The sequence below is a fragment of the Taeniopygia guttata genome, chromosome 4 (assembly GCF_048771995.1).
Source record: "Taeniopygia guttata chromosome 4, bTaeGut7.mat, whole genome shotgun sequence".
In the NCBI taxonomy this organism is placed as follows: Eukaryota; Metazoa; Chordata; class Aves; order Passeriformes; family Estrildidae; genus Taeniopygia; species Taeniopygia guttata.
Window position 1 is genome coordinate 61,588,658 of NC_133028.1, and position 19,757 is coordinate 61,608,414.

Sequence of the window (19,757 nt, forward strand, 5' to 3'; positions counted from 1 at the left end):
ATACTTCAATTCATCTCAATAACTATTCCGAATAATTCTCTTGAGGGAAACAAACTCTTTTGAGAAACTTCAAATTCTTGGAGACAAGTATTACATACTAATGTTCAAAAGGGATTCCAAAAGTAATTTGAGGCATCAAAGCCCCAGATTTTTACAACAGACCTGATTCTATAGCTGAAGCAGTTCTCATGAACAAAACTGGTAAAACATATATTAACTGCAGAACTTGGTTCAACACCAGACTAATTTAATGTTTTTCTGTTCAGCACAATAGTGATCAACTTACACTAGCTCTGATTAACTGGCTCACTTCAAAAATTCTTTCTGATATTTTGCTTCATATTCACTCATGAAGCTTAGTCCAAGAGGAAAAGAAAAATTTCCTTAGCATTGGAAATGTTATGAACAATGACAGCTACATTCTTATTACCCTAGATTTTCTTAGTGAAAGAAGCTGTTCATAGCAGCTATATTATATGAAATACCAAAAATATTCTTGTGATGAACTCCAAAAGGTCACCAGAAGACCAATAAGGCAGTGAGCTTGGGAAAGAGGTTTTAAAAGAAGAAAAATAAGTCACCTCACTTGATACAAACTGTCCATCAACACATTTTCACTGTATTTCAGAACAATCCAGAAGACCATCAATAAGAAAAACTGCAACTCCCATTTGCCTCTGTCAGGAATTCATGTCCCTTGATTTATTTTTTTAATTCAAAAGGCTGGTATTACGGTATTTTTTTGAGCGTGCCTGATTTCCCACAATCTGCAAAAAATTGGTACCATCATCCTGAGATGTGTCTGAAAAGCACAGAGATGCCATGTGCCATTAGTGTGTCATAGCACAGGGGCGTATTTTGCTAATGCCATGTAAGATATTACAGTACATTCGCGTAGCTCTGCAGACTTTACCACACTCACCCAACAAGACAGGCTAGTTTGGCTTATACAATACATAAACAAGCCTTAGAGCAAACATGCAGTAGAACAAGTTGAAACATTGCTTACATTAGTTAAACCTCATTACACCTGAGTAGCCTCCTCATTTCCAGTTATTCCCATTAAGAACACTGCTGGTTAGTAAGATCAGAAAATAACACACCATCACCTTCTCCACCCCCCTCCTGGACTCCCCTTTCAGGAATACTTTGCACAGATTGATGCAGCAGAACAACTGGAGAGTGCACAAACAGGTCTGGATCACTTCCAGTTTGCTTTCCCATCGATATGCAAACAGCTCTATCTTTTTCCCCTAATCAAGGTCATTGCAAAACTCAAAACATGCAGCCTAGTCAGTTTTAGCTCAACTGACAGCAGCCCTTGGTGCCTTGATCTGTGCAGAATCCTGGTAAGGGGGGCTCATGCAACTATTTCCTCTTGGACAGCAACAGGCTTGGATTACATCATCAAATCACAGAATATTCTGAGTTGGAAGGGTTGGCACATAGGATACAGGGCTTATCTCCTGTGCATAGCAATTAATTCTGCTTTGTCACACATCACTCTTGGAGAATTTGTCAAGACTTGTGAAAATAGAAAGCAGTAATCCCAGCAGCCATGTCACCACTGTAAATGTATGTTCCAGCTGCAAGTCACTTCAGACTTGCCTGACACAATTTGGGAGAAATGTACCAATTGAGGCACAGTCCAGGGAAGATACGACTAATGCTGTCAAAGCACCTGAAGACTCCAAAACTTTCTACCTCATTCAGATGACAGAATTAATGCATGTTGTGAACTTCATTGCCTTCAGGTTTTGTTACATTAAAAATAAAAATTTAAAAAATGTAATTATTTTATTAGTAGGGTAGTGAGATCATTAAATGAAAGAAAATTTGGCTTTATAGTTAAAATTGCATTCCTTTAGGGGTCAGCTTTCATATCTCAGTGGAATTTGAACCATGTACTCTATCTATTTGGGGCTTTTCTGAAGGATGACCGCAAAGAAACTTTACAGCTGATACAGAGGACAGCAGCTTATCTTGGCAGTGCTCCCAAAAGACCAGAGATAATTCCCGTGCACACCAGTCTCTATTCTGTCAATTCTGTCCATGCACAAATTCAATCCGTTTTGGCCCTTCATGGACTTCCATATGGGCAAAATCCAAACTACAAAGGAATCTCTAAATCTGCCTAGATTAGACTAAAAAAGAGCAATTACGTGTAAAGCCTGCTACATTCTTTCCAAGCAAAGAGAGAGATGTTTTCCACTATGAAGTCTTCTGAAAAATTTGTATGTAATTCCTTCCCTCAGTATAGACATAAGAGCGTTTCACAAAAATACACAAGTGAATAGAATAACCTCACAGATCCCTGGTACACATAATAGGAGAAATCAATCCTGACTGAGAACAGAATGCAAAAATCACCCTCTAGTTTTAATAGTTCAGAAAAGTTTTATCACTTAATCCCAAACTTAGTGCAGAGTTCAAAACCATAAATAAATCTGCTAGAGCAGTCAGGAAAGATAATAATATATAAGTTTCTATAGAGATATAGTGCAGTTATGAATGGCATTAAATACAATCTTCAAGAAGACTGCATTTTATGAATCTACGAAGAAAAAACAGTTGTGGCATTTAGAGATATATAGGCCAGTCCTGATGAATATCTTTATCAATGATCTGGATGAGGGTTCAAGCGCACCCTCAGTAAGCTCATGGATGACACCAAGTTGGGTGGGAATGCTGATCTGCAGGAGGGCAGGAAGGCTCTGCAGAGGGATCTGGACGGGCTGGATCAATGGGACAAGGCCAATGGTGTGAGGTTCAACAAGGCCAAGTGCCAGCTCCTGCTCCTGGGCTGCAACAACCCCAGGCAGCAACACAGGGTGGGGCAGAGTGGCTGGAAAACTGCCCAGCAGAAAAGGACCTGGGAGTGCTGCCAACAGCAGCTGAACACGAGCCAGCTGTGCCCAGGTGGCCAAGAAGGCCAGTGGCATCCTGGCCTGGATCAGCAATAGTGTGGCCAGCAGGACCAGGGCAGTGATTGTCCCCCTGTATTCAGCACAGGTGAGACCACACATCAAATGCTGTGGTTCGGGCCCCTCAATAAAAGAAAGCCATTGAGATTCTGGAGAATGTCCAGAGAAGGACAATGGAGCTGGAGAAGAGTCTGGAGCACAAGTGCTGTGAGGAGCAGCTGAAAGAGCTGGAGCTCTGTAGCCTGGAGAAAAGGAGGCTCAGGGAGGACTGACATTAAAAAAAAACCCCAAAACACAAAAAAACCCCAAAACCAAAACCAGACACAAAACAAAAACCAAAACAAAACCCACCAAAACAATTTTAAAAAACCCAAACCATAACAAAACAAAAACGGCTACAGTGAGCTCTGTCTGGTAAACGCCTACATGCCCAGCCAATGATGAATGTGGGCACGGCCATCTACAAGCTCCTGGAATGGCAATTCTAGTGGCGAAGAGACTTAAATGTCAGAAAAATGTTGGGTGTATGTTAAAAGAAGAGATGTCAGCTGCAAAGACAACTTCCAAGAAAACAGAAAATACATTCAATTTGGTAGTAAAACATTAGTGGTAGTAGTATACAGAAGATAAGTCTGAGAAAGGCAGCATTTAGGAGCAGAGAGATTGAGTGTGTGCCATTGATGCAAAGTTTACATACAATGAGCATGAGGAGCCATTCACAGACAGATCACTGGCAAGGCAGAGCAAAGATGAACAGATACAAGCTGCCACAGAAGCTGCAGATCTTCAAGGGAAAGTGAGACCAAAAGGAAAAGGAAAAAAGGAAAATAAAAGACTACTACCTTTTAGGAAAGATATTAATTAAGTCACAAGAGTAGCAGGGTATTATGACACATGGCTAAGGACAAGAGCTCAAGCAAGGAGTTTTTGATTGCTTCTAAAGTGAATAAAGTTGAAAAGGGAAAAAAAATAGAATGAATGGGTATCAGCTTGGAAAAGGTCACATGTAGGCCTCTGCAGGCATCTGCAGAAGTCTTGAGGAAAGACTGAGCCAGGACAAAGCCTTCTAGGAAGGCTCTTGGCTCCGAATTTTGCTCCAGCTGACCCCTCACAGATAACCTTCCTGGCACACTGCAAGACTTATTTATTTACCCGTGTTTTTACCTAACACCACAGGAATGGAGGTTGGTGAAGATTCTCCTATTTCTTACTAGGAAGGCAAAGAGATATAATTTTGTTGGCACATCACTAATTCCTAAGCTGTTTCAACTGCTTTAATTACTATATATATATATATATATATATATATATATAAAGAGGTTCTGGTAATCACTCAAAAACATAAACTGTGCATGATTACATTTAGAATATATCCTTATTTGGACATTGAGATAAATTTTACCACACTCATTTGAATTTCAACCTGTTCTTTCAAATAATTTTATTAACAATACTTAATTTTTAACCAAGACCCATAAGAAACTTGGGAGGACTCTCCCTTTTTTTATTTAAAGTTACAATAACACATGACTAACAGAGTTACAGTTCAAGCAATATGTCCCTGTTATCACATACAATAATTATCCCAAACAAACTTTCTGTATTATGCCATTGAAATCTTAAAGATTTGCTGGGTTCTAATCTTCACAATACACCCTTGGGTAATTTCACCCTTGTGAAATTGTCTTCATAAATCAAAAGCTCAGTCCTGCAATCCCATCTGCATCTTGGGACCTTTTTCTACAGGTGAATAAGGATGTTTGAATGCTACCAAAGAAAAACTGCAGTTAAGAAAAGTTATGTTTAATAGAGCCTCAAGGAACTGTCTTCCAATCAGTCTCTTCTTAACTGTGTAGCCCACAGTTTAGGGATGTGTTATAAAAAAATAATTAATCAGTGTTGGATGCTGCATTTTTTCATGAAAAGCCAAGATTAACAAATTGAGTCAACAAGTTCTATTTTGAAATAGTTTAATTCACCAAGGAGATTATTACTTTCCCCAAATGATGCAGACTTGTCTGCTGTTGTGTCAGCCAATTCAGAGGCTTGTTATTCACTAGTTGGTTGATTTCAAAATCAGACTACCCCTTCAGAAAGTTGCAGAGACTATGACATCACATTTATGATAATGTATTGCACAATTACAGTGGCTACATCCCTGGATTTTATTTTCATGGGAAAGCATGTTTCTACTATAGCCACAACCATTTTCTTGGCTTACACCTGTCCACAGTCACCAGTTTTGTTATAAAGCTTAGGATGATTTTTTTCATAATACCATATAGGTGTTTAATAGCAACTTAAGGCTGCATAATTCAATTGCCTAGAGAAATATTTGCACTTTACAATGAGACTTACTGAAATTTCACAAGCAACTCAGAAGCGCTGCTTAACAAGTTACTAAAAATCATACAACACTCCATCAGATTTCACTTCAATACCACTTATGTCTTGTTAAAGAACTAAAAAGCCCAACATCCTTTGAGAAGGCAAGATTGTAATTGCCTCAGATGTATGACAATAATGCAATCACTGAAATTCAGTGCAAGAGTATAATTTAATAGCCTCAAATTCCAACGGAAAGATTTGGACACCACTGTGATGTTTATTGACAAGAACTGATAAAATAGTACTGTGGACCATTACAAGACAAAGTAACGCAAATGACTGCAAAATTTGGTTTAATTGTACTTTGTTAAGTGTTATCTTCATTTTAACCAAAACATTTTATATTACAAGCTTAAAAGACAATAGTAGACAGGCCATATAATACTATAATTACAGGACCCAGCCCTTATATTTTTGTTTCTGATTCAGCAGAACTTTCACCACATGGTGTAGAAAGGACACATAAGTATTTTCTACAGTATTTAACATGGCATTTATTTGAATATGTACTGCTAAGTTTCAAGATTTCCAAAATGCATGTAGCAAACAGATAAAAATATTTTCATGTAGTTGTTTCCACATGGTACAGTATTATTATGAAAGGGGTTGCCATGATTTGTAGACTAGAATATACTATTAAGAGGGTGCTGTCTTGTATTATAACGCTTTCTTTCCAATTCCCTAGTATGCACAATGGTACATTACCCAAATTCCACCCCCAAGAAAATTACTTTCATACTGCACAGACAGAAAAGTAATTTCAACCCCAGCCATAGGAAAAAGTAACTCCTCCCACTATTGCAAAATAAAATGTAAATTATTTCATTACACATAGGCAAACACTGCAAGTAGGGAATGATGGCAAAAAGGGTATCCAACCCAACCACAACTAAAACAAGCTCTCAGGTTCAAAGTCTCTCAAACTTATCTTTCTGAGGAACTTCATTAATTCCTTTACTGACTGGATGAGAAAAAATGACACAAGGGAAAGCCTCACATCCCTGTGCATATGTAGCCTCAGCCAGAACAAACTGGAACATGAGGCATTCCTATGGCATGTAATAGCAGGGTTCTTTTGCTTCAATTGTCTTTTCTTAAACTGGTACTAAACTAGCCTAGAGTTCTGCTGCTTTGTCTTATTGGCACAACCTGCAAAATTATTTTGGTAGGTTTTTTAGATCATCTGTATAAAGGATATGCTTCCCATGCTATACACAACACTGTCAGAAAACTCAGGGTAAATTGTAACTTAAGAAAAAGGCAATCTCTTTATCTTTTACAAGAAAGCACAATTAAGTCAGTCTAATAATCAGGGTGTTCTTTCCTCATCTAATCTATCCTAAACATATTTAACTTATTTTCACCTTCTTGCATCTTAGTAGTAAGAACCAGAGAGGGAAGTGAGGAGGCACAGATGAGCAGGAAGGTACAAGTGCAAAGCTGCCAAACAAAAGACTGTATCTTTCGCCTCCTGTCTCAATTTACCAAATTAAGTCCATTTAATAGTTCCACATGCAGTGCAGGAGCTGTAGTGTTCAACATATTGTGAGGCTGGTCTATGATGACTCAAGATGAATTTTCTTCATAAAGGACAGTAACCAGTAAAAAGAGTTCAAATGCAACAGGACAGGTGGGAAACCTCCATGGGTGTCAGCTGTGTCTTCTCTGTATCACTCTGGAGTCACAGTCAATTCAAAAATAAAATAAAGGATTTTCAAAGCTAAGAAAGACGAGTAATAACGTGGAAAATGAGGATGACACACTTCTATTTTGCAGCTTTTACAAATGTGGCCTAAGATATACAGCAGGCTGATGAGGCTGACACATGCTCCAAAGTATCCTGTGTTATCTTCTTGCCTTACAGTGAAAGAATCCAAAAAATGATGAAAGCCTGAGTGTTAGACCAAGCAGTGTTTCTCCCAAGTGCCTAGCTAGATGACTCACACCATTGTACCTCAGCACTGTACCTATATGCAAAGGTGTGAGAGCCAAGTGGCACCACCAACAGCAGCAGGACTTGAGGCAATCTACTTGCTACTGTTACTAACTGCAGAAGCTCATAGCTTATGCTCTGCTTTTATCATCTGTTACCATTCACCTGCTTAGCCCTGATTAGCCCAGCAACTCCATCAGTTTGGAAGATTGGAAAGACAAGGAAATCAGCTGGGCACAGAAGCATGCAGTAAGCAGCTTACCCAACCTGTACACACCTGAATTAGCTTCCCAAGCACACTGCCAGAGGGACCCCCTCCACCTTCATAAGCATCATCTCAATGTTTGGAAAGGTGCCAGGAGTAAAATATTCGTTTACTGCAGGCAGGAAGAGCTACCTATGATTCAGACATTAGGAAGTGACAGGAAGGACTAAATTATGCAATTTAAAAGTAGAAAAATAAACATAAAGTAGTTGCAATGAGAGGAAGGAGGAGGAAGAAAGGATGAAGAGACACAAGTTTTGTATCTTTGATCCCACTTGTGCAGGGCTGAATCCATCATTGCAGCAGGAGGTCCCCATATGATTCCATTGCCTTTTAACCCTCCTAGAGTCCTAGCCAGGGACTTTCCTCCCCAGTACTAAGAAACATCTGTCCAGCTCAGTCTCCCAGTTGAAAAGGACAGATGAGAGTCTTCCTTATTCCCTATTTTATTCAAGCAGACTGAGATTTCGGAGAGCATTTCATTTGCCCTCTATTTAAAAATAAAAACTTCCTGAAGCAAAGGATCAAAGAGTTCATTCTCCAGCCAGCTAAGGCAGTTAGGAACACTCTCCAGCTGTCTGATGCTGGTTGCAGAGACTGTCAGGAAAACCTCTTCCCGTAAGCAGAAGGCAGGAGATGCACCCCAATGGGAATAGCACTGCATTCCCAGCAGTTGTTGGAAACAATCACAGCTGTGCTGCTTACGACTTTGCATGTCTCATCCACAGTTTGTTAGATCCCAGCAGAAGCTTGAAGTTTATCAAACTGCAGTAATAATCTGCATTATTAACATGCCAATTTCATGGCTAAAACAGCAAACAAGCAGATTTGTATCACAGTGAGTTATGGCTGTACTGTAAGAAAACCCCACCAAAGAATACTCTCAAATTTATGTAATGACAGTGGTGCCTCCATTATATTTTATCAGTAAAGATCTTCCTGTCATTCTCTTTATAAATCAGACAATAAATTCCTGCTCCTTTTTTTTTTTTTTTTTTTTTTTTCCTGGAGCTACAGAGATTCACAGATCAACAGAGCCATCAGATCATGGAAAAATTCAAAGGACTGTGAATTAACTTAGCACTGAAGTACACACCATAGCAGAAAACTCTGTAGTTACTTGTCTTTGGACAATATTACCCTGGGATGAAACCAGGGTTAAGTTTCCCAATTTACACTAATGAGTCACTTGTATGCTACTCTTCAGTTTAGATCTTCCTCCTCCCCCATTTCTCCCTTTCCCACACCAAAACTCCAGAAAAAAAAAAAAAAAACCAAAAACAACCCAGGTTTTATTTTAGTAATGACTGACTCCTAAATGAATAAAAGTGTGTCCTCTCTGCTGACAGACCTTTGGTACTGAAGAATCATTTTAGTTACTTTTCACAGTGCTGAGAAGCTTATGCAATCTTCCTTCATTTGTGTACACAGATAACTGCATTAGATACGTCATAACTAAGAGTGTGACATGACCTCAGTTTTGAGGGCATTATTTCACACTAAGTAACAAGCCATTAGACTGCAAAACTTGGTCACACAGCATGATGCTAATAATTTCAGCAGTAAGTGCATACAAACAGTGAATGGAAACGCACCAGGACATGCAAGACTCAGAAAGATGCACTTATTGACATCCCTACTCTTGCACTTATTGATGGTATCTCCCTTAGCAACGGGGAAGGATTTTGTAAACAACAAGTTTGTCTAAGGGCACCATGAGAACATCACCCAGTGTAACATGTAATTGAAAGAAAACATTTCTTTAATGAAGAGCACCAAAAGAAATCACAGAATTATGTAACAAGTAATAGATTCAAAAAGAACAAGTTTTTGTCAGTTTGTAGCTTAAATCTCAAATTAAGTTAATATAGATCACTACTTTCTAGGAAAGCAGAACTGCCAGGTGGCATCACACTCACAGCCTACCTCTGACTCTCTTCCTGCACATCAGCAGAACTAGGAAAAGGCTGGATCACACAAGTGAACCAAAGGAATCAGTAACAACATGATATTTTACAAGTTTCCTCTTATCACAGCCTAGTGTTCATGTGATTCTCTCCAAGCCTACCCAGAATCTCCTGCATTCCCAGTGTGGATACCACATGGCAGAGCATTCCACCGCCTCATTTGCCCTGGAAAACACCAGCCTCTTCTGTTTCAAACTACACTCCAAACACTCCTCTCTTTCTCCCTGCCCCTTCTTTTTGTTTAATTAAACAATGCAAGGACAAATTGTCAATTCACATCAAGTTCATACATTACACTGACATCTTCTTTCTTGGTTGTTTATTGATGAAACAAACACATACCAATCCTTACAACAACCATTAGAAGCATCAAATAATTATCCCCACATCTCTTTCCTAATAAATTCCTTACTTTTCAGTGTTTGCTGCAAAGGGGCACACTTGCTGTCAGTATTTTACTCTTTTTTTAAGGATGACAGATACGTATATGCATTTTTAAAATCCATAAATGTTTGTTAAATTCTGTATATGGACTTACGACCAGTTTCAAAAAGCTTTCTTTATAAAGCAGCAATTCTCCCTGCACCATCCCAAAACCAGGTGCAGCTTCTTCACTACATCTGATCCTGTTTAAGAATCTACATGGAAACACAAGCATCAGAAAACTGTAACAGAAACATGCATTAAGTGTGAATGGGAACATTTGTCTAACACATTACCTGACTCAGTGCAGTTATTCTTCATACAAAGGGAAAATGACAAATGACACATAACATTAAGAACGGCTTTTTTTTTTTTTTAGAAATGGGCAGCATTCTATTTTGAAACTCAAAATCCACTTTTCATCTGATATCATTTGTGTATTAACCCTTTTAATATCCCTCCCAAAAGCACTGTAATTCTTCTGTATTGATTGCATAAAAAGGTCACTTGAACTGTTTGAAAAGCTTCCTGTATTATTCCATACCCCAAATCTAATCCAGTGAACTCCTACTGTTAGAAATAAACACCTACAGAGGATTTATTTTGCTTTTAAATCCCAAACCTCAGACAATGTAGAAAGTAAACCAAAGTCTAATTTTGTGGGTTTTTTCTTCTTCCCCCTTTTCCTTTGAGGCAGAAATACTGAAGAGCCTGGTGGTGGCTGTAGCCCCCAGAGAGAGGAGCCTGCTGGCCCTCTCCACTGAAACCCATCGCATTCCTCCCAGGGTGGAGACTGGTTACCCAGGAAGAAGGAGGGAGCACTTCTGCCATCACCCTGCCCCAAGGCTGGCTGTGCTGGGAAGAGGGTGGGGAAGCAGATTTATTTTGCGACAGCCACTATCTCCACTGCTATGAAGGGTTTATCTAACATTGTGTTTTCACTTACAAAGCAGCAGAACAACCCACATGTCACCAGTGAGACGGCTGGAAAACTCGTGTTGGGAACAGACAAAGGGACAAGGTTGCTTTTCTCCTGTTAGGCAAGGTGACCCCAGTGCCTGGCCACCATCCTCAGCCACCAGGTGCAGCCACTGGCCACCCCCACCAAGGTTTCTCATCTGAGCTAGCCAGCCTGTGGCAGAAGGCAAAAATTACCTCCTTTTAAAAAACACAGAGAGGGAAAAGCTTTTTTCTGGCTTCCTAGAAATTCTCAGTCAAAAGAACAAGAACAGCTCCTGAAAAAGAGTAATTGTTATTAAATCAGTCTGCCAAGAAATTGCTGTACAAAATAAAAAGGAGCAAAAGCTTTTCATTTAATTCACTTCTTGATGTGGGGCCTAAACTTGGCTGTGTGAAGGGAGAGGCTGGATCTTGGCACAGCTTCCTAGCTGAAGTATCACCTCTTTCTCCAGGTATGTTTTTAAACAGAATTATTTGCATTATGCAGAGATATTATATTTAATAATACACAAGCCTTATAAAGCTATGGACATAGCTGCCTGACCTTTTTAATTACATGCTGCTGTGCCACCAGTTCCAAGAGAGACAACTCCAAATACTCCATTTGCCATTTACCCCAAATAACTGCCATTTACCAAGAAAAAAAAAAAAAAAAAAAAGGAAGAAAAATGTGTCACCATAACCTCAGGGAGTTTAATCATAGAGTTGTAATTTTAGGCATAAAAAACAATTAGATATGTTCCTTCTCAGTTGAAAAACAAAAACATACCAAGAAAAAGATGGTTAGAGAGCTCAACAGCTAATTCAGTCTCTTTCATTCAGAAAGTTACCTTGTAAACATTTCCTCACTGGATACTACTAGGGAGACAGTCAGATATTACGTAACATAAGAGTACTTTTTACAACTAAAAGCACTGTGGCATGTTTTAAAAGAGTTTCAAAAGTTCATCATGAGAAACAAAACCTTTGTCAACAGCTAGTAGCAAACACAACTATAAAAACCTACTACGTAACCTTTTATTGGAAGCCAGGGGTGCTTTTCTTTAAAAAAAAACAACTTCGCAAATACACCTAGCATATTGCACTGAACAATACTTACAAAGCTAACATGATTTGTGTAACTGTATGAACATTATTCCTAAAGGAAATAAGCAAGAGAATTCATAAAAGAACCAATGTAGAAGCATAATCAAGAATTGATAAAGAGGGACTTGAAAATAAACAGTATATTATTGCAGCTGGGAGATGGCAGAATCCTCCCTCCATCCTTCTAAAAAAAACAAAAAGGAAAAGAAAAAAGAAAGAAATACATAGTACTCCTTTAGAGCTAGTTGTTTGTACATATAAGGAACTGAATTCACATTAGAGTCCCTAAAATAGCAGCAAATTACTGTACTGTAGTACAATATTCACCTGTACACAACACTTACCTGCCTTGACAAGATTATCCCTTTCTGTGTGATCTTTCTGCATGCCTTGCTCAAGTAATTTGCAAGACATAAGGTCTCTCCCTCCTAATGAAATACTGCAATTAAATTGCAACAGTTGAACTTGCTTCTATTGGCAATAAAGTGATTACTCACTGAAGCACATTAAGGTAATTCTGAAAAGGTCTCAAGAAGTCTGTCACTGCAACACTGCAAAAGTGGGAATAAAAAAATAAGGAGGTGAATCTTAGCTCTGTGTCAAAACAAAACTTGCACCTCATCAGTTGTACTCCTCTTCTTGATTTAGGAAAATATTTCACTCAATACAGTTCAGTGGCATCTACTTTTAGATTAGGAAAAGATGAAAGAAGGACTAAAGAAGTGTAAGATACCCAAGCCAGAGTCACCTACAACCCACAGGCTTATCCTCTTCCTTAAATTTACTCTGTTTTGAATAACTGATGTTCCTTTCACTTTTTTTGCCAACAGTTCTATGAAAGTCATCAGTAAAATTTAGTGGGGAGTAAATGTTTTCTAAATATCTGTAGAAGAGTGCATTCGATTCTAATACTAGAATCCAAAAGTCATGTCAAAAAAGACAAAAATAAAACATGCCTCAGTACTGCAGGACTTTGTGCACACATAGAGGAGCAGCCACTGTGCAGCATCAAGAAAGTAGCAGACAGTGATTTGTTTTTCCTCTTCCTCTCCCTGCTCTCTCTTAGTTTCTCATTGAACTGTAATCCCCTGTGGTTAGCTGCACCAAATATCATTAACAAACTTATCAAAACACAGAAGCAATACTTAAAAGGTATCCATAAGTTGCTATACATCCAAATGAGAACCACCTTCAATATCATGAAAAGTCAGAATTTGATTGTTCCTTCATTTCTCAGCTACTGTGTTCTCAAATTAGGAGTAATTATTTCACAGATGTTAGGAAAATTTTTTCACATCATTTAACATATTTAGAATATCTGGCTTATTTTATATATCCAGCAGTTCACCTGCACTTCAAGATGAACAGAACAATTTCTGTTAATTAGGTCTCCAATTTTCCTATCTACAGCAAGGAAAAAAAAAGCATTCAAGTGGTTCAAGTACCATCTCACCCCCCAAGCTCAGAAATGCTCAAATTAATAGTATGGTAAACTACATAAAAATTAAAATAACTAGCCGAAGATAATCTTACTATGCACATATTAGACTTCTTAATCTGGTTTATATGCTGGTACCTGCTCTTACTCTCTGCAATCATCTTCTGGGAGTTAATTCAGAGCATGCACCACAGGTCAGTCACTAACAGTGCTGCAGCTTGGGCAGCAAAGTCAACACCAGCTGCTGACATCCTATCAAAGATGACAAATACTTGTATGATGAATTCCATGCTCCTCAAGTGAGCCTTACACCCCAATAGCTCACTCAGGATGCAGCTACAGCCCTAAAATCATACTCAAGATCGTATCAGCATCTTCAATTGGCACACAAAACAATGTAACTTCCTTCTATAATCCACAAAAACACTGTGTTTAGTCATGCCTTCAACTTCATCGTTTAGGGTTTACTAACCTATGTTTGAAAGGATCAAAAGTTGAACTGCTGTTTTCTGACCAGTGCACAGCAAAAGGCGAGGGTCAAACTTCCTTCCAGAAGGAAGGTTTCCTGCCTGAACACCAGTCTCTGTGAGTTCTTCAGCAACTTCTTGAGTAGCACAAGCACAATCAAGTTCAGAATACAAAAGATGTCACATAATGTTTCTTGATAATACTCATCTCTCTTGAGTTAACTTGACCCTGTTCCATGGGGACAGCATGAATGATGTCAGACAAGCTCATCTTAGTTTGGCTTGGTTTTTTCGTGTAAACCAACCAGCTTCATAAATTTGCTCATTATGCCGATGAAAGATCACAAATAAAAGCCTAACACAAACAGGTGTCTTCCAGATAATAGGGCTTTGGTCAGGCACTGCAGCTTTTACCAAATTACAACTAATCTGATAAATATAACATTTCTTAAAATCCTTACATATCTTAGCACGTTTAAGTATTAGTGAAAACAGAAGATGCACCTATGTGACTAGTGCCAAAGAGTAACTACCAAACCAAAAAAACAGCAAAATATTCCACTTCTGTACCTATGCTGTCTGAGCCTCTAGTGCAAACATCAATAACAATTAAGCATCTTAATAATCTGACATTTCTTTAGTCACTGTCTACAACTGAAAAGATTAGAAAGTAAGAGGATGCTATTGTAGCATACCAGTGCCCCTTACACCCTAGGGAGATCAAGGGAGATCAAGGCCATTTCTCATTTTTCAACTCATTTCTTTAAAATAACTAAATAAACTGTCAGTAGGAATAGTCAAATAAACACTGGATTTTTAGCCTCACTTACATCAAAATTAAGGTTGCTTAATTTACTGTCAAAAATCATCTTCTGAATTGTAAGAAGAATGGGGAAGCCTATTAGATACAGAAAATCTGAACCAATTTATCCCAAAATGCTTAGTCTACACAGTATGTTTGATGGAGTTTTACCTTTTATCTAAGAAAACCTATTTCTAAGTAGGACATATTAGAACGACAGAACAGGTAGGATTGGAAGGGTCCTGTGGAGATCATCCAGTCCAAACCCCTGCCTAGGCAGGGTCACCTGCAGCAGCTGACACAGGAACATGTCCAGGTGGGTCTGGAATGTCTCCAGAGAGGGAGAGCCCACAACCTCCATGGGCAGCATGTTCCAGTGCTCTGCCACCCTCAATGCAAAGAAGTTCTTCCTCAAGTTAAGGTGAAACTTCTTGTGTTTTTAGTTTATGGCCATTGCTCCTCATCCTGTCACTGAGCACCACCAAAAAGAGTCTGGCATCGACCTCTTGGCCCCAGACTTTGAGATATTTATATGCACTGGTGAGGTTCCCTCAGAATACTGGGAATGATTATACTACATCAGTAGACTTTCAACCATCAATGCTAAGATTCTTTCTAATTTAATGCACATCCAAGTGTCCTACTGAGTACTAGCCTACCCCAGACAAGAGCATAGTTATTCTAGGAGAGAATTTAAGACTTACTCTTATTTCTTCATGTTTTTCTTTCTTGCTTTACCAAGGACAGATGTGTTTAAATATCTGGTGGTTTCCTAGCATAATGGCAGTAAAAAAACCTCTGTGCTGCCACCACAAAGCATCAGCTATTTTAACTGGCACATACACAGCAGAACTGCAATGCAGCAGAATACCACGAAACTAAGGTTTACTATCACATTTTAGAGGACAGATGGGGAGAAAGGGGCTTTCCAACAACATTTTTTAAAAATAAGAGAACAGAAAAATCACAGCAAGTTAAAGTGAGCACATAAACGTTTGCAAATTTTAAGGCAATGGAACAAGGGAAGGAAAAAAACCATACAAGAAAATAGCAGAAGCTGTGAAATTTAGCAGTCCTCCATCTCTCTGCACAAACAAGTTCTTTCATGTACTTGTGAAATCAGAGCACAGGTTGTGGAGAGCTGTGCAGGATTTATCCCCAACTCCCTTTTCCTTCTCCTCTGCTAAATCCACATCTTGACCTCCCAACAGCACTAAAAGTTACTTGTACTTTCCTCAGAGATGTGCTGCTGGAAACAACCAGTCTATTACCTCCAACTGTCCTGAACAGCAGCTCCAGCGAACTGACAGCAGGTGCCAATGGCTATCAGAACATTAATTCCGTAACAAAACCACATGAACAAGGCATGAGAACAGAACTCCTAAGAGAAGAAACAGACATCCATGGCATTAAGGCATACACTCAAGGAAATCTGATTATTCCACCTGCAGGACAGGGCTGGTTGGAGGGTTTTTACTTTTTTTAGCCTCAAAATGAGTATAAGCTAGCTTTAATACCTCATCCAAACTAAAAATCAAAGTCCTTGTGAAACCTATGTCTGTGTACTAGCTTCAAAGCGCTCCTTTTCACCCTTTCTAGGAACTAAACCATATTTAACAACAATATCAGACTTTTAATCTCCATTTCCAGATGGTAACCTGGGTTCGCCCCAACATTTGCATGCAAAACTTAATAGAGCACGAAGTTACAATTTTCCATATATACCTGTGAAAAGTATGCGTTGCAGAAAAGCAGTTTCCTGTTGAAATCACTTTCCCATCTTTTCATCTGGTGCAGCCCCTTGAAATACTACCACCATAAAACATGGCTTTGGAAAAGGCAGCTCTCTGCTGTGCCTTCACTTAAGCATAGAATTACAGGGAGCACAAGCCAACTCTCCAGCCAGTGCACTCAGCTGGAGTTCATTGTCTTAAATACATCAACTTATTGTTTGCTCCAAGACGGCTACCATAATGTCAAGGTCACTTTTAGGTCTTTGAAGGGAGTGTCAGCCTTCAGCCTGCAACAGAGCAGGCACTACAGACAAACAGGAGGAATTTTACTTTAAGCCCTTCTGAAGTGGTATCTTTCTTTTACACAAGCAGAAAAGAGTCAAAAATAACGTGTAGGATTTAAACTTATGATCTTACAGCCTACAATGCATGCTAATGTTAAACCAAATCACGCTAATGTAAGCTTGCCGTATTATCATCCTGATAGTCTGCCTACTAAAAAAGCAGATCCCCCTTTCAAATGAAAATTAAGGAATTACCTCTTTAGGACAGGGAACCACCTGACCAGTGCTGTAGTCGGGGTTTTCCCCTCAAAGGTTCTTGCGTAATTCCAGTATAGAAATGGAGCTATAAATACACTGAAGGGGCAGCTACATGGAAAAAAGTTGGCATATTAAGAGACTGATTAATGAGATTGATTTAGGCGGGCAAACTCTGTCCATTTACACACAGCACCCTTCACAGGATTTAGAGTTTGAGTGGAAAATTTATTAAAAGTCTTTAAAAACGTGAATACTGCTCTTAATTCCTCCACACTGGTAAAGAGGTATCCTGTGAATACACACACACAGACATGGAGAATTGGCCAAAAAAGCAGTCCACGTCCAATTCAGCAGGGAAGCAGAACCCTGCTATGTCTCATCAGGATGTTCTCTTTCCTTTGCACAAAGAGGATGTCTAACATTGGGAACCAGAGAATGGGCTACCCCAAATATTGTTTATTAATTTAAATAGAGACTCATTTCACAAATTTCCTGGCATTTAAAAAAACCCGCCCAAAACAGTTCTTCAAGAAGAGACTGCTAATCGCTAATAGACAAAAACAACACAGTCACGCTAAGATCTATATTCACAGATTCTCAAATAAATCTGAAGCTTTAGCTGCTTAAAAAAGATAAACACTGGGGGGCGGGGGAATGAAGGCGAAGAAAGAAAAGAGAACAAAAAAAAAAAAAAGGCCCAACATTTTGTCCCGATTACACAGATGCCGCGAAACAAGCCGGGTGCCAATGGGAAAGGGCTCAGCCAGCAGCGATGACTCCTGGCATCACCCATCCTTCCTTCCTACGTGACCTGACAGCCTCCCCGGCGGCCCCGCAGCTCTGCTGTGCCCTGTCATGGAATCTGCCCGCTCAGCAAACGCGCTCCATTTTCTTGTCCGCTCCGCCGGAGCCCCTGCGAGCGCAGCCACTACCGAGCAACAGCGGGAACAACTTCGAGAAAGACACGGGCGCTTCTCTCACAACTGCCTCCTCTTTTTTTTTTCCCGGTGCGCAGAGCAACAGCAGAGTTCCCCCCGCCCCAGCGAGACCGCTTCCGAGGCATCCCCGGCTCCGGGCCACCAGCCCGGGGTGCAATCCCGCCGGGAGCGGCGCGGAACCGGGGCAGCCCCCGCCCTCCCTGGGATCGGGCACCAGCCCCGGGACGGCAAGTGTTTACATTTAAAAATACATATATACCGAGGTCGGACTCAGGGGGAAGAGGGGAAAACTCCGCCCTCTCCCGACTCCCTCGGAAAGGCGATAAAAGCTGGGCTCAAACATCTGACCGCTCAGCTCCCCTTTTTTAAGGAGAAAAGAAAAGAAAAGAAAAGAAAAGAAAAGAAAAGAAAAGAAAAGAAAAGAAAAGAAAAGAAAAGAAAAGAAAAGAAAAGAAAAGAAAAGAAAAGAAAAACGCTGGGAAAGCGGCAGGGACGTGGCGTGCAGAAGTCCCGGCTGGAACGGGGAGGCGGAGGGGAGGGCGGCTCGCCCGGGCCCGGCCGGGAGGGACCGCGCGGGGAGGCCGGGCCGGGCCGGGCCGGCGGGAGCGGGAGGCGAGCGCGGAATTCCGGCGGGAGAGAAGCGGGGCAGGGAGGAAGGGAGGGAGTAAGGGGGAGCGCGGCCCGCGAGTGGGAGAGGGCACTCACGTAGCGTTTCAACTTCTTCTCCGGCGGGGACTTTCGGAGCCAGCCCGAGCAGACCACCTCCCCGCCGCTCATGGCTGCGCCGCTGCCCGCCGGGGCGCTCCCTCCGCCTCCTGCTCCTTCTCTTCCTCGAGCAGCGGACACAGGGAGCCCCGATCGGCGGCGGCAGCACCGCGCCCGGCCTGGCCTCCCGGGGCAAGGGGCGGGACGGGGCGCAGGGTGTGTGTGTCTGTCTGTCTCTCTCGCACAACAGCCCGCCGGAGGGGAGCGGGGCGGCGAGCGGGGCTGAGGCGGGAGGGTCCTCCCTGCCTTCTCCGGCTCGCCGCCGCCGAGTTACGCGGACATCGAGAGAAACGACAGGGGCGGCCGCCGCCCCGCCGCAACTTCGGCGTCCCGGGGCAGGATCCAGGATCCAGCCACCGCCCCGCGCCGGTGGCGCCTCCCCCGTGCCACCGGGACCCTCCCGCTGGGCAGGGCCGCCGGGGGCTTCGCTCCCTCCCGCCCGCCCCTCCGAGCTCAGCGCCGGCCGCCGCGGCTCCCTGCTCGCTCCTTCTTCCTCCTCCCCCTGCGCCGGGAGGAGGGGATCGGCAGCACGCCTGCCGTCCCTTCCTCGCCTTCCCTTCCGCGGGGAGGGGCGGGGCGGGGGTCTTGCCCCGAGGCTGGGGCCGTGGCCCGGAGCCGGGTCCGCTTCCCTGCCGGCCAGCAAGGGAAGGCTTTGCCCTGGAATTCAGGGCGGTGCGTCCCCCCCGAGCCCCTTTCTCCCGGCGCCGAGCGGCGGTGCCGGCCCCGCCTGCCCCCGCCCGGCGCCGCCCCGAGCGCTGCGGCTCCCCCTCGAAATTCCGCCGGAGCCCTTTCAAACAACAAGGGCTTGGAAGCAGGGAGGCAGGCAGGGAGGGACGGCCGGCCGGCCGACGCTTCCAGCGGGATCCTGGGAGCTGTAGTCGACACCCGGTGAGAACTGCGGCGGCGCGGCCGGGAGCGGAGGGGACGCGGCCGAGGGACGGGCTCGGTCCCTGCAGGGAAAACAAATAAAACCCCAAGCAAGCTAACAAACAAAACCCAACCTAAAGATCCCTATTAAAACTGCATTAAAAATAGCGCGGCCTAAGTAAATTTCTCATAGTAAGTCTGAAACTGCCATAACAAAAAAAGAAAAAAAAAAAAAGGAAAAAAAATCTTTAATTGTCCA

General features: G+C 41.8%; 2 protein-coding genes across 13 annotated transcripts in view; one reads left to right on the plus strand and one right to left on the minus strand.

Annotated features, from left to right (window-relative positions):
• GAB1 (GRB2 associated binding protein 1) overlaps nt 1-18,969 on the minus strand; it is a 96,366-nt gene extending 77,397 nt beyond the window's left edge. For 10 of the 12 annotated variants that reach the window (XR_012055771.1, XR_012055770.1, XM_030271900.4 and 7 more), the window contains exon 1: nt 18,572-18,860. Coding sequence is in view for 10 of the 12 variants with exons in the window: in XM_030271900.4 (XP_030127760.4) it covers nt 18,572-18,643 (72 nt within the window). In the remaining 2 variants the exon portion in view is untranslated. Of the gene's footprint in view, nt 1-16,378; nt 18,469-18,571 lie in introns of those variants that run through there. The other 2 variants (XM_030271898.4, XM_072928727.1) reach the window with 2 other exon arrangements.
• The window catches only part of LOC116808210 (uncharacterized), a 36,752-nt gene continuing 35,636 nt past the window's right edge, over nt 18,642-19,757 (plus strand). The window contains exons 1-2 of the mRNA XM_072928964.1: nt 18,642-18,789; nt 18,859-19,519. Coding sequence (XP_072785065.1) covers nt 18,642-18,789; nt 18,859-19,519 — 809 coding nt within the window. The remainder of the gene's footprint in view (nt 18,790-18,858; nt 19,520-19,757) is intronic.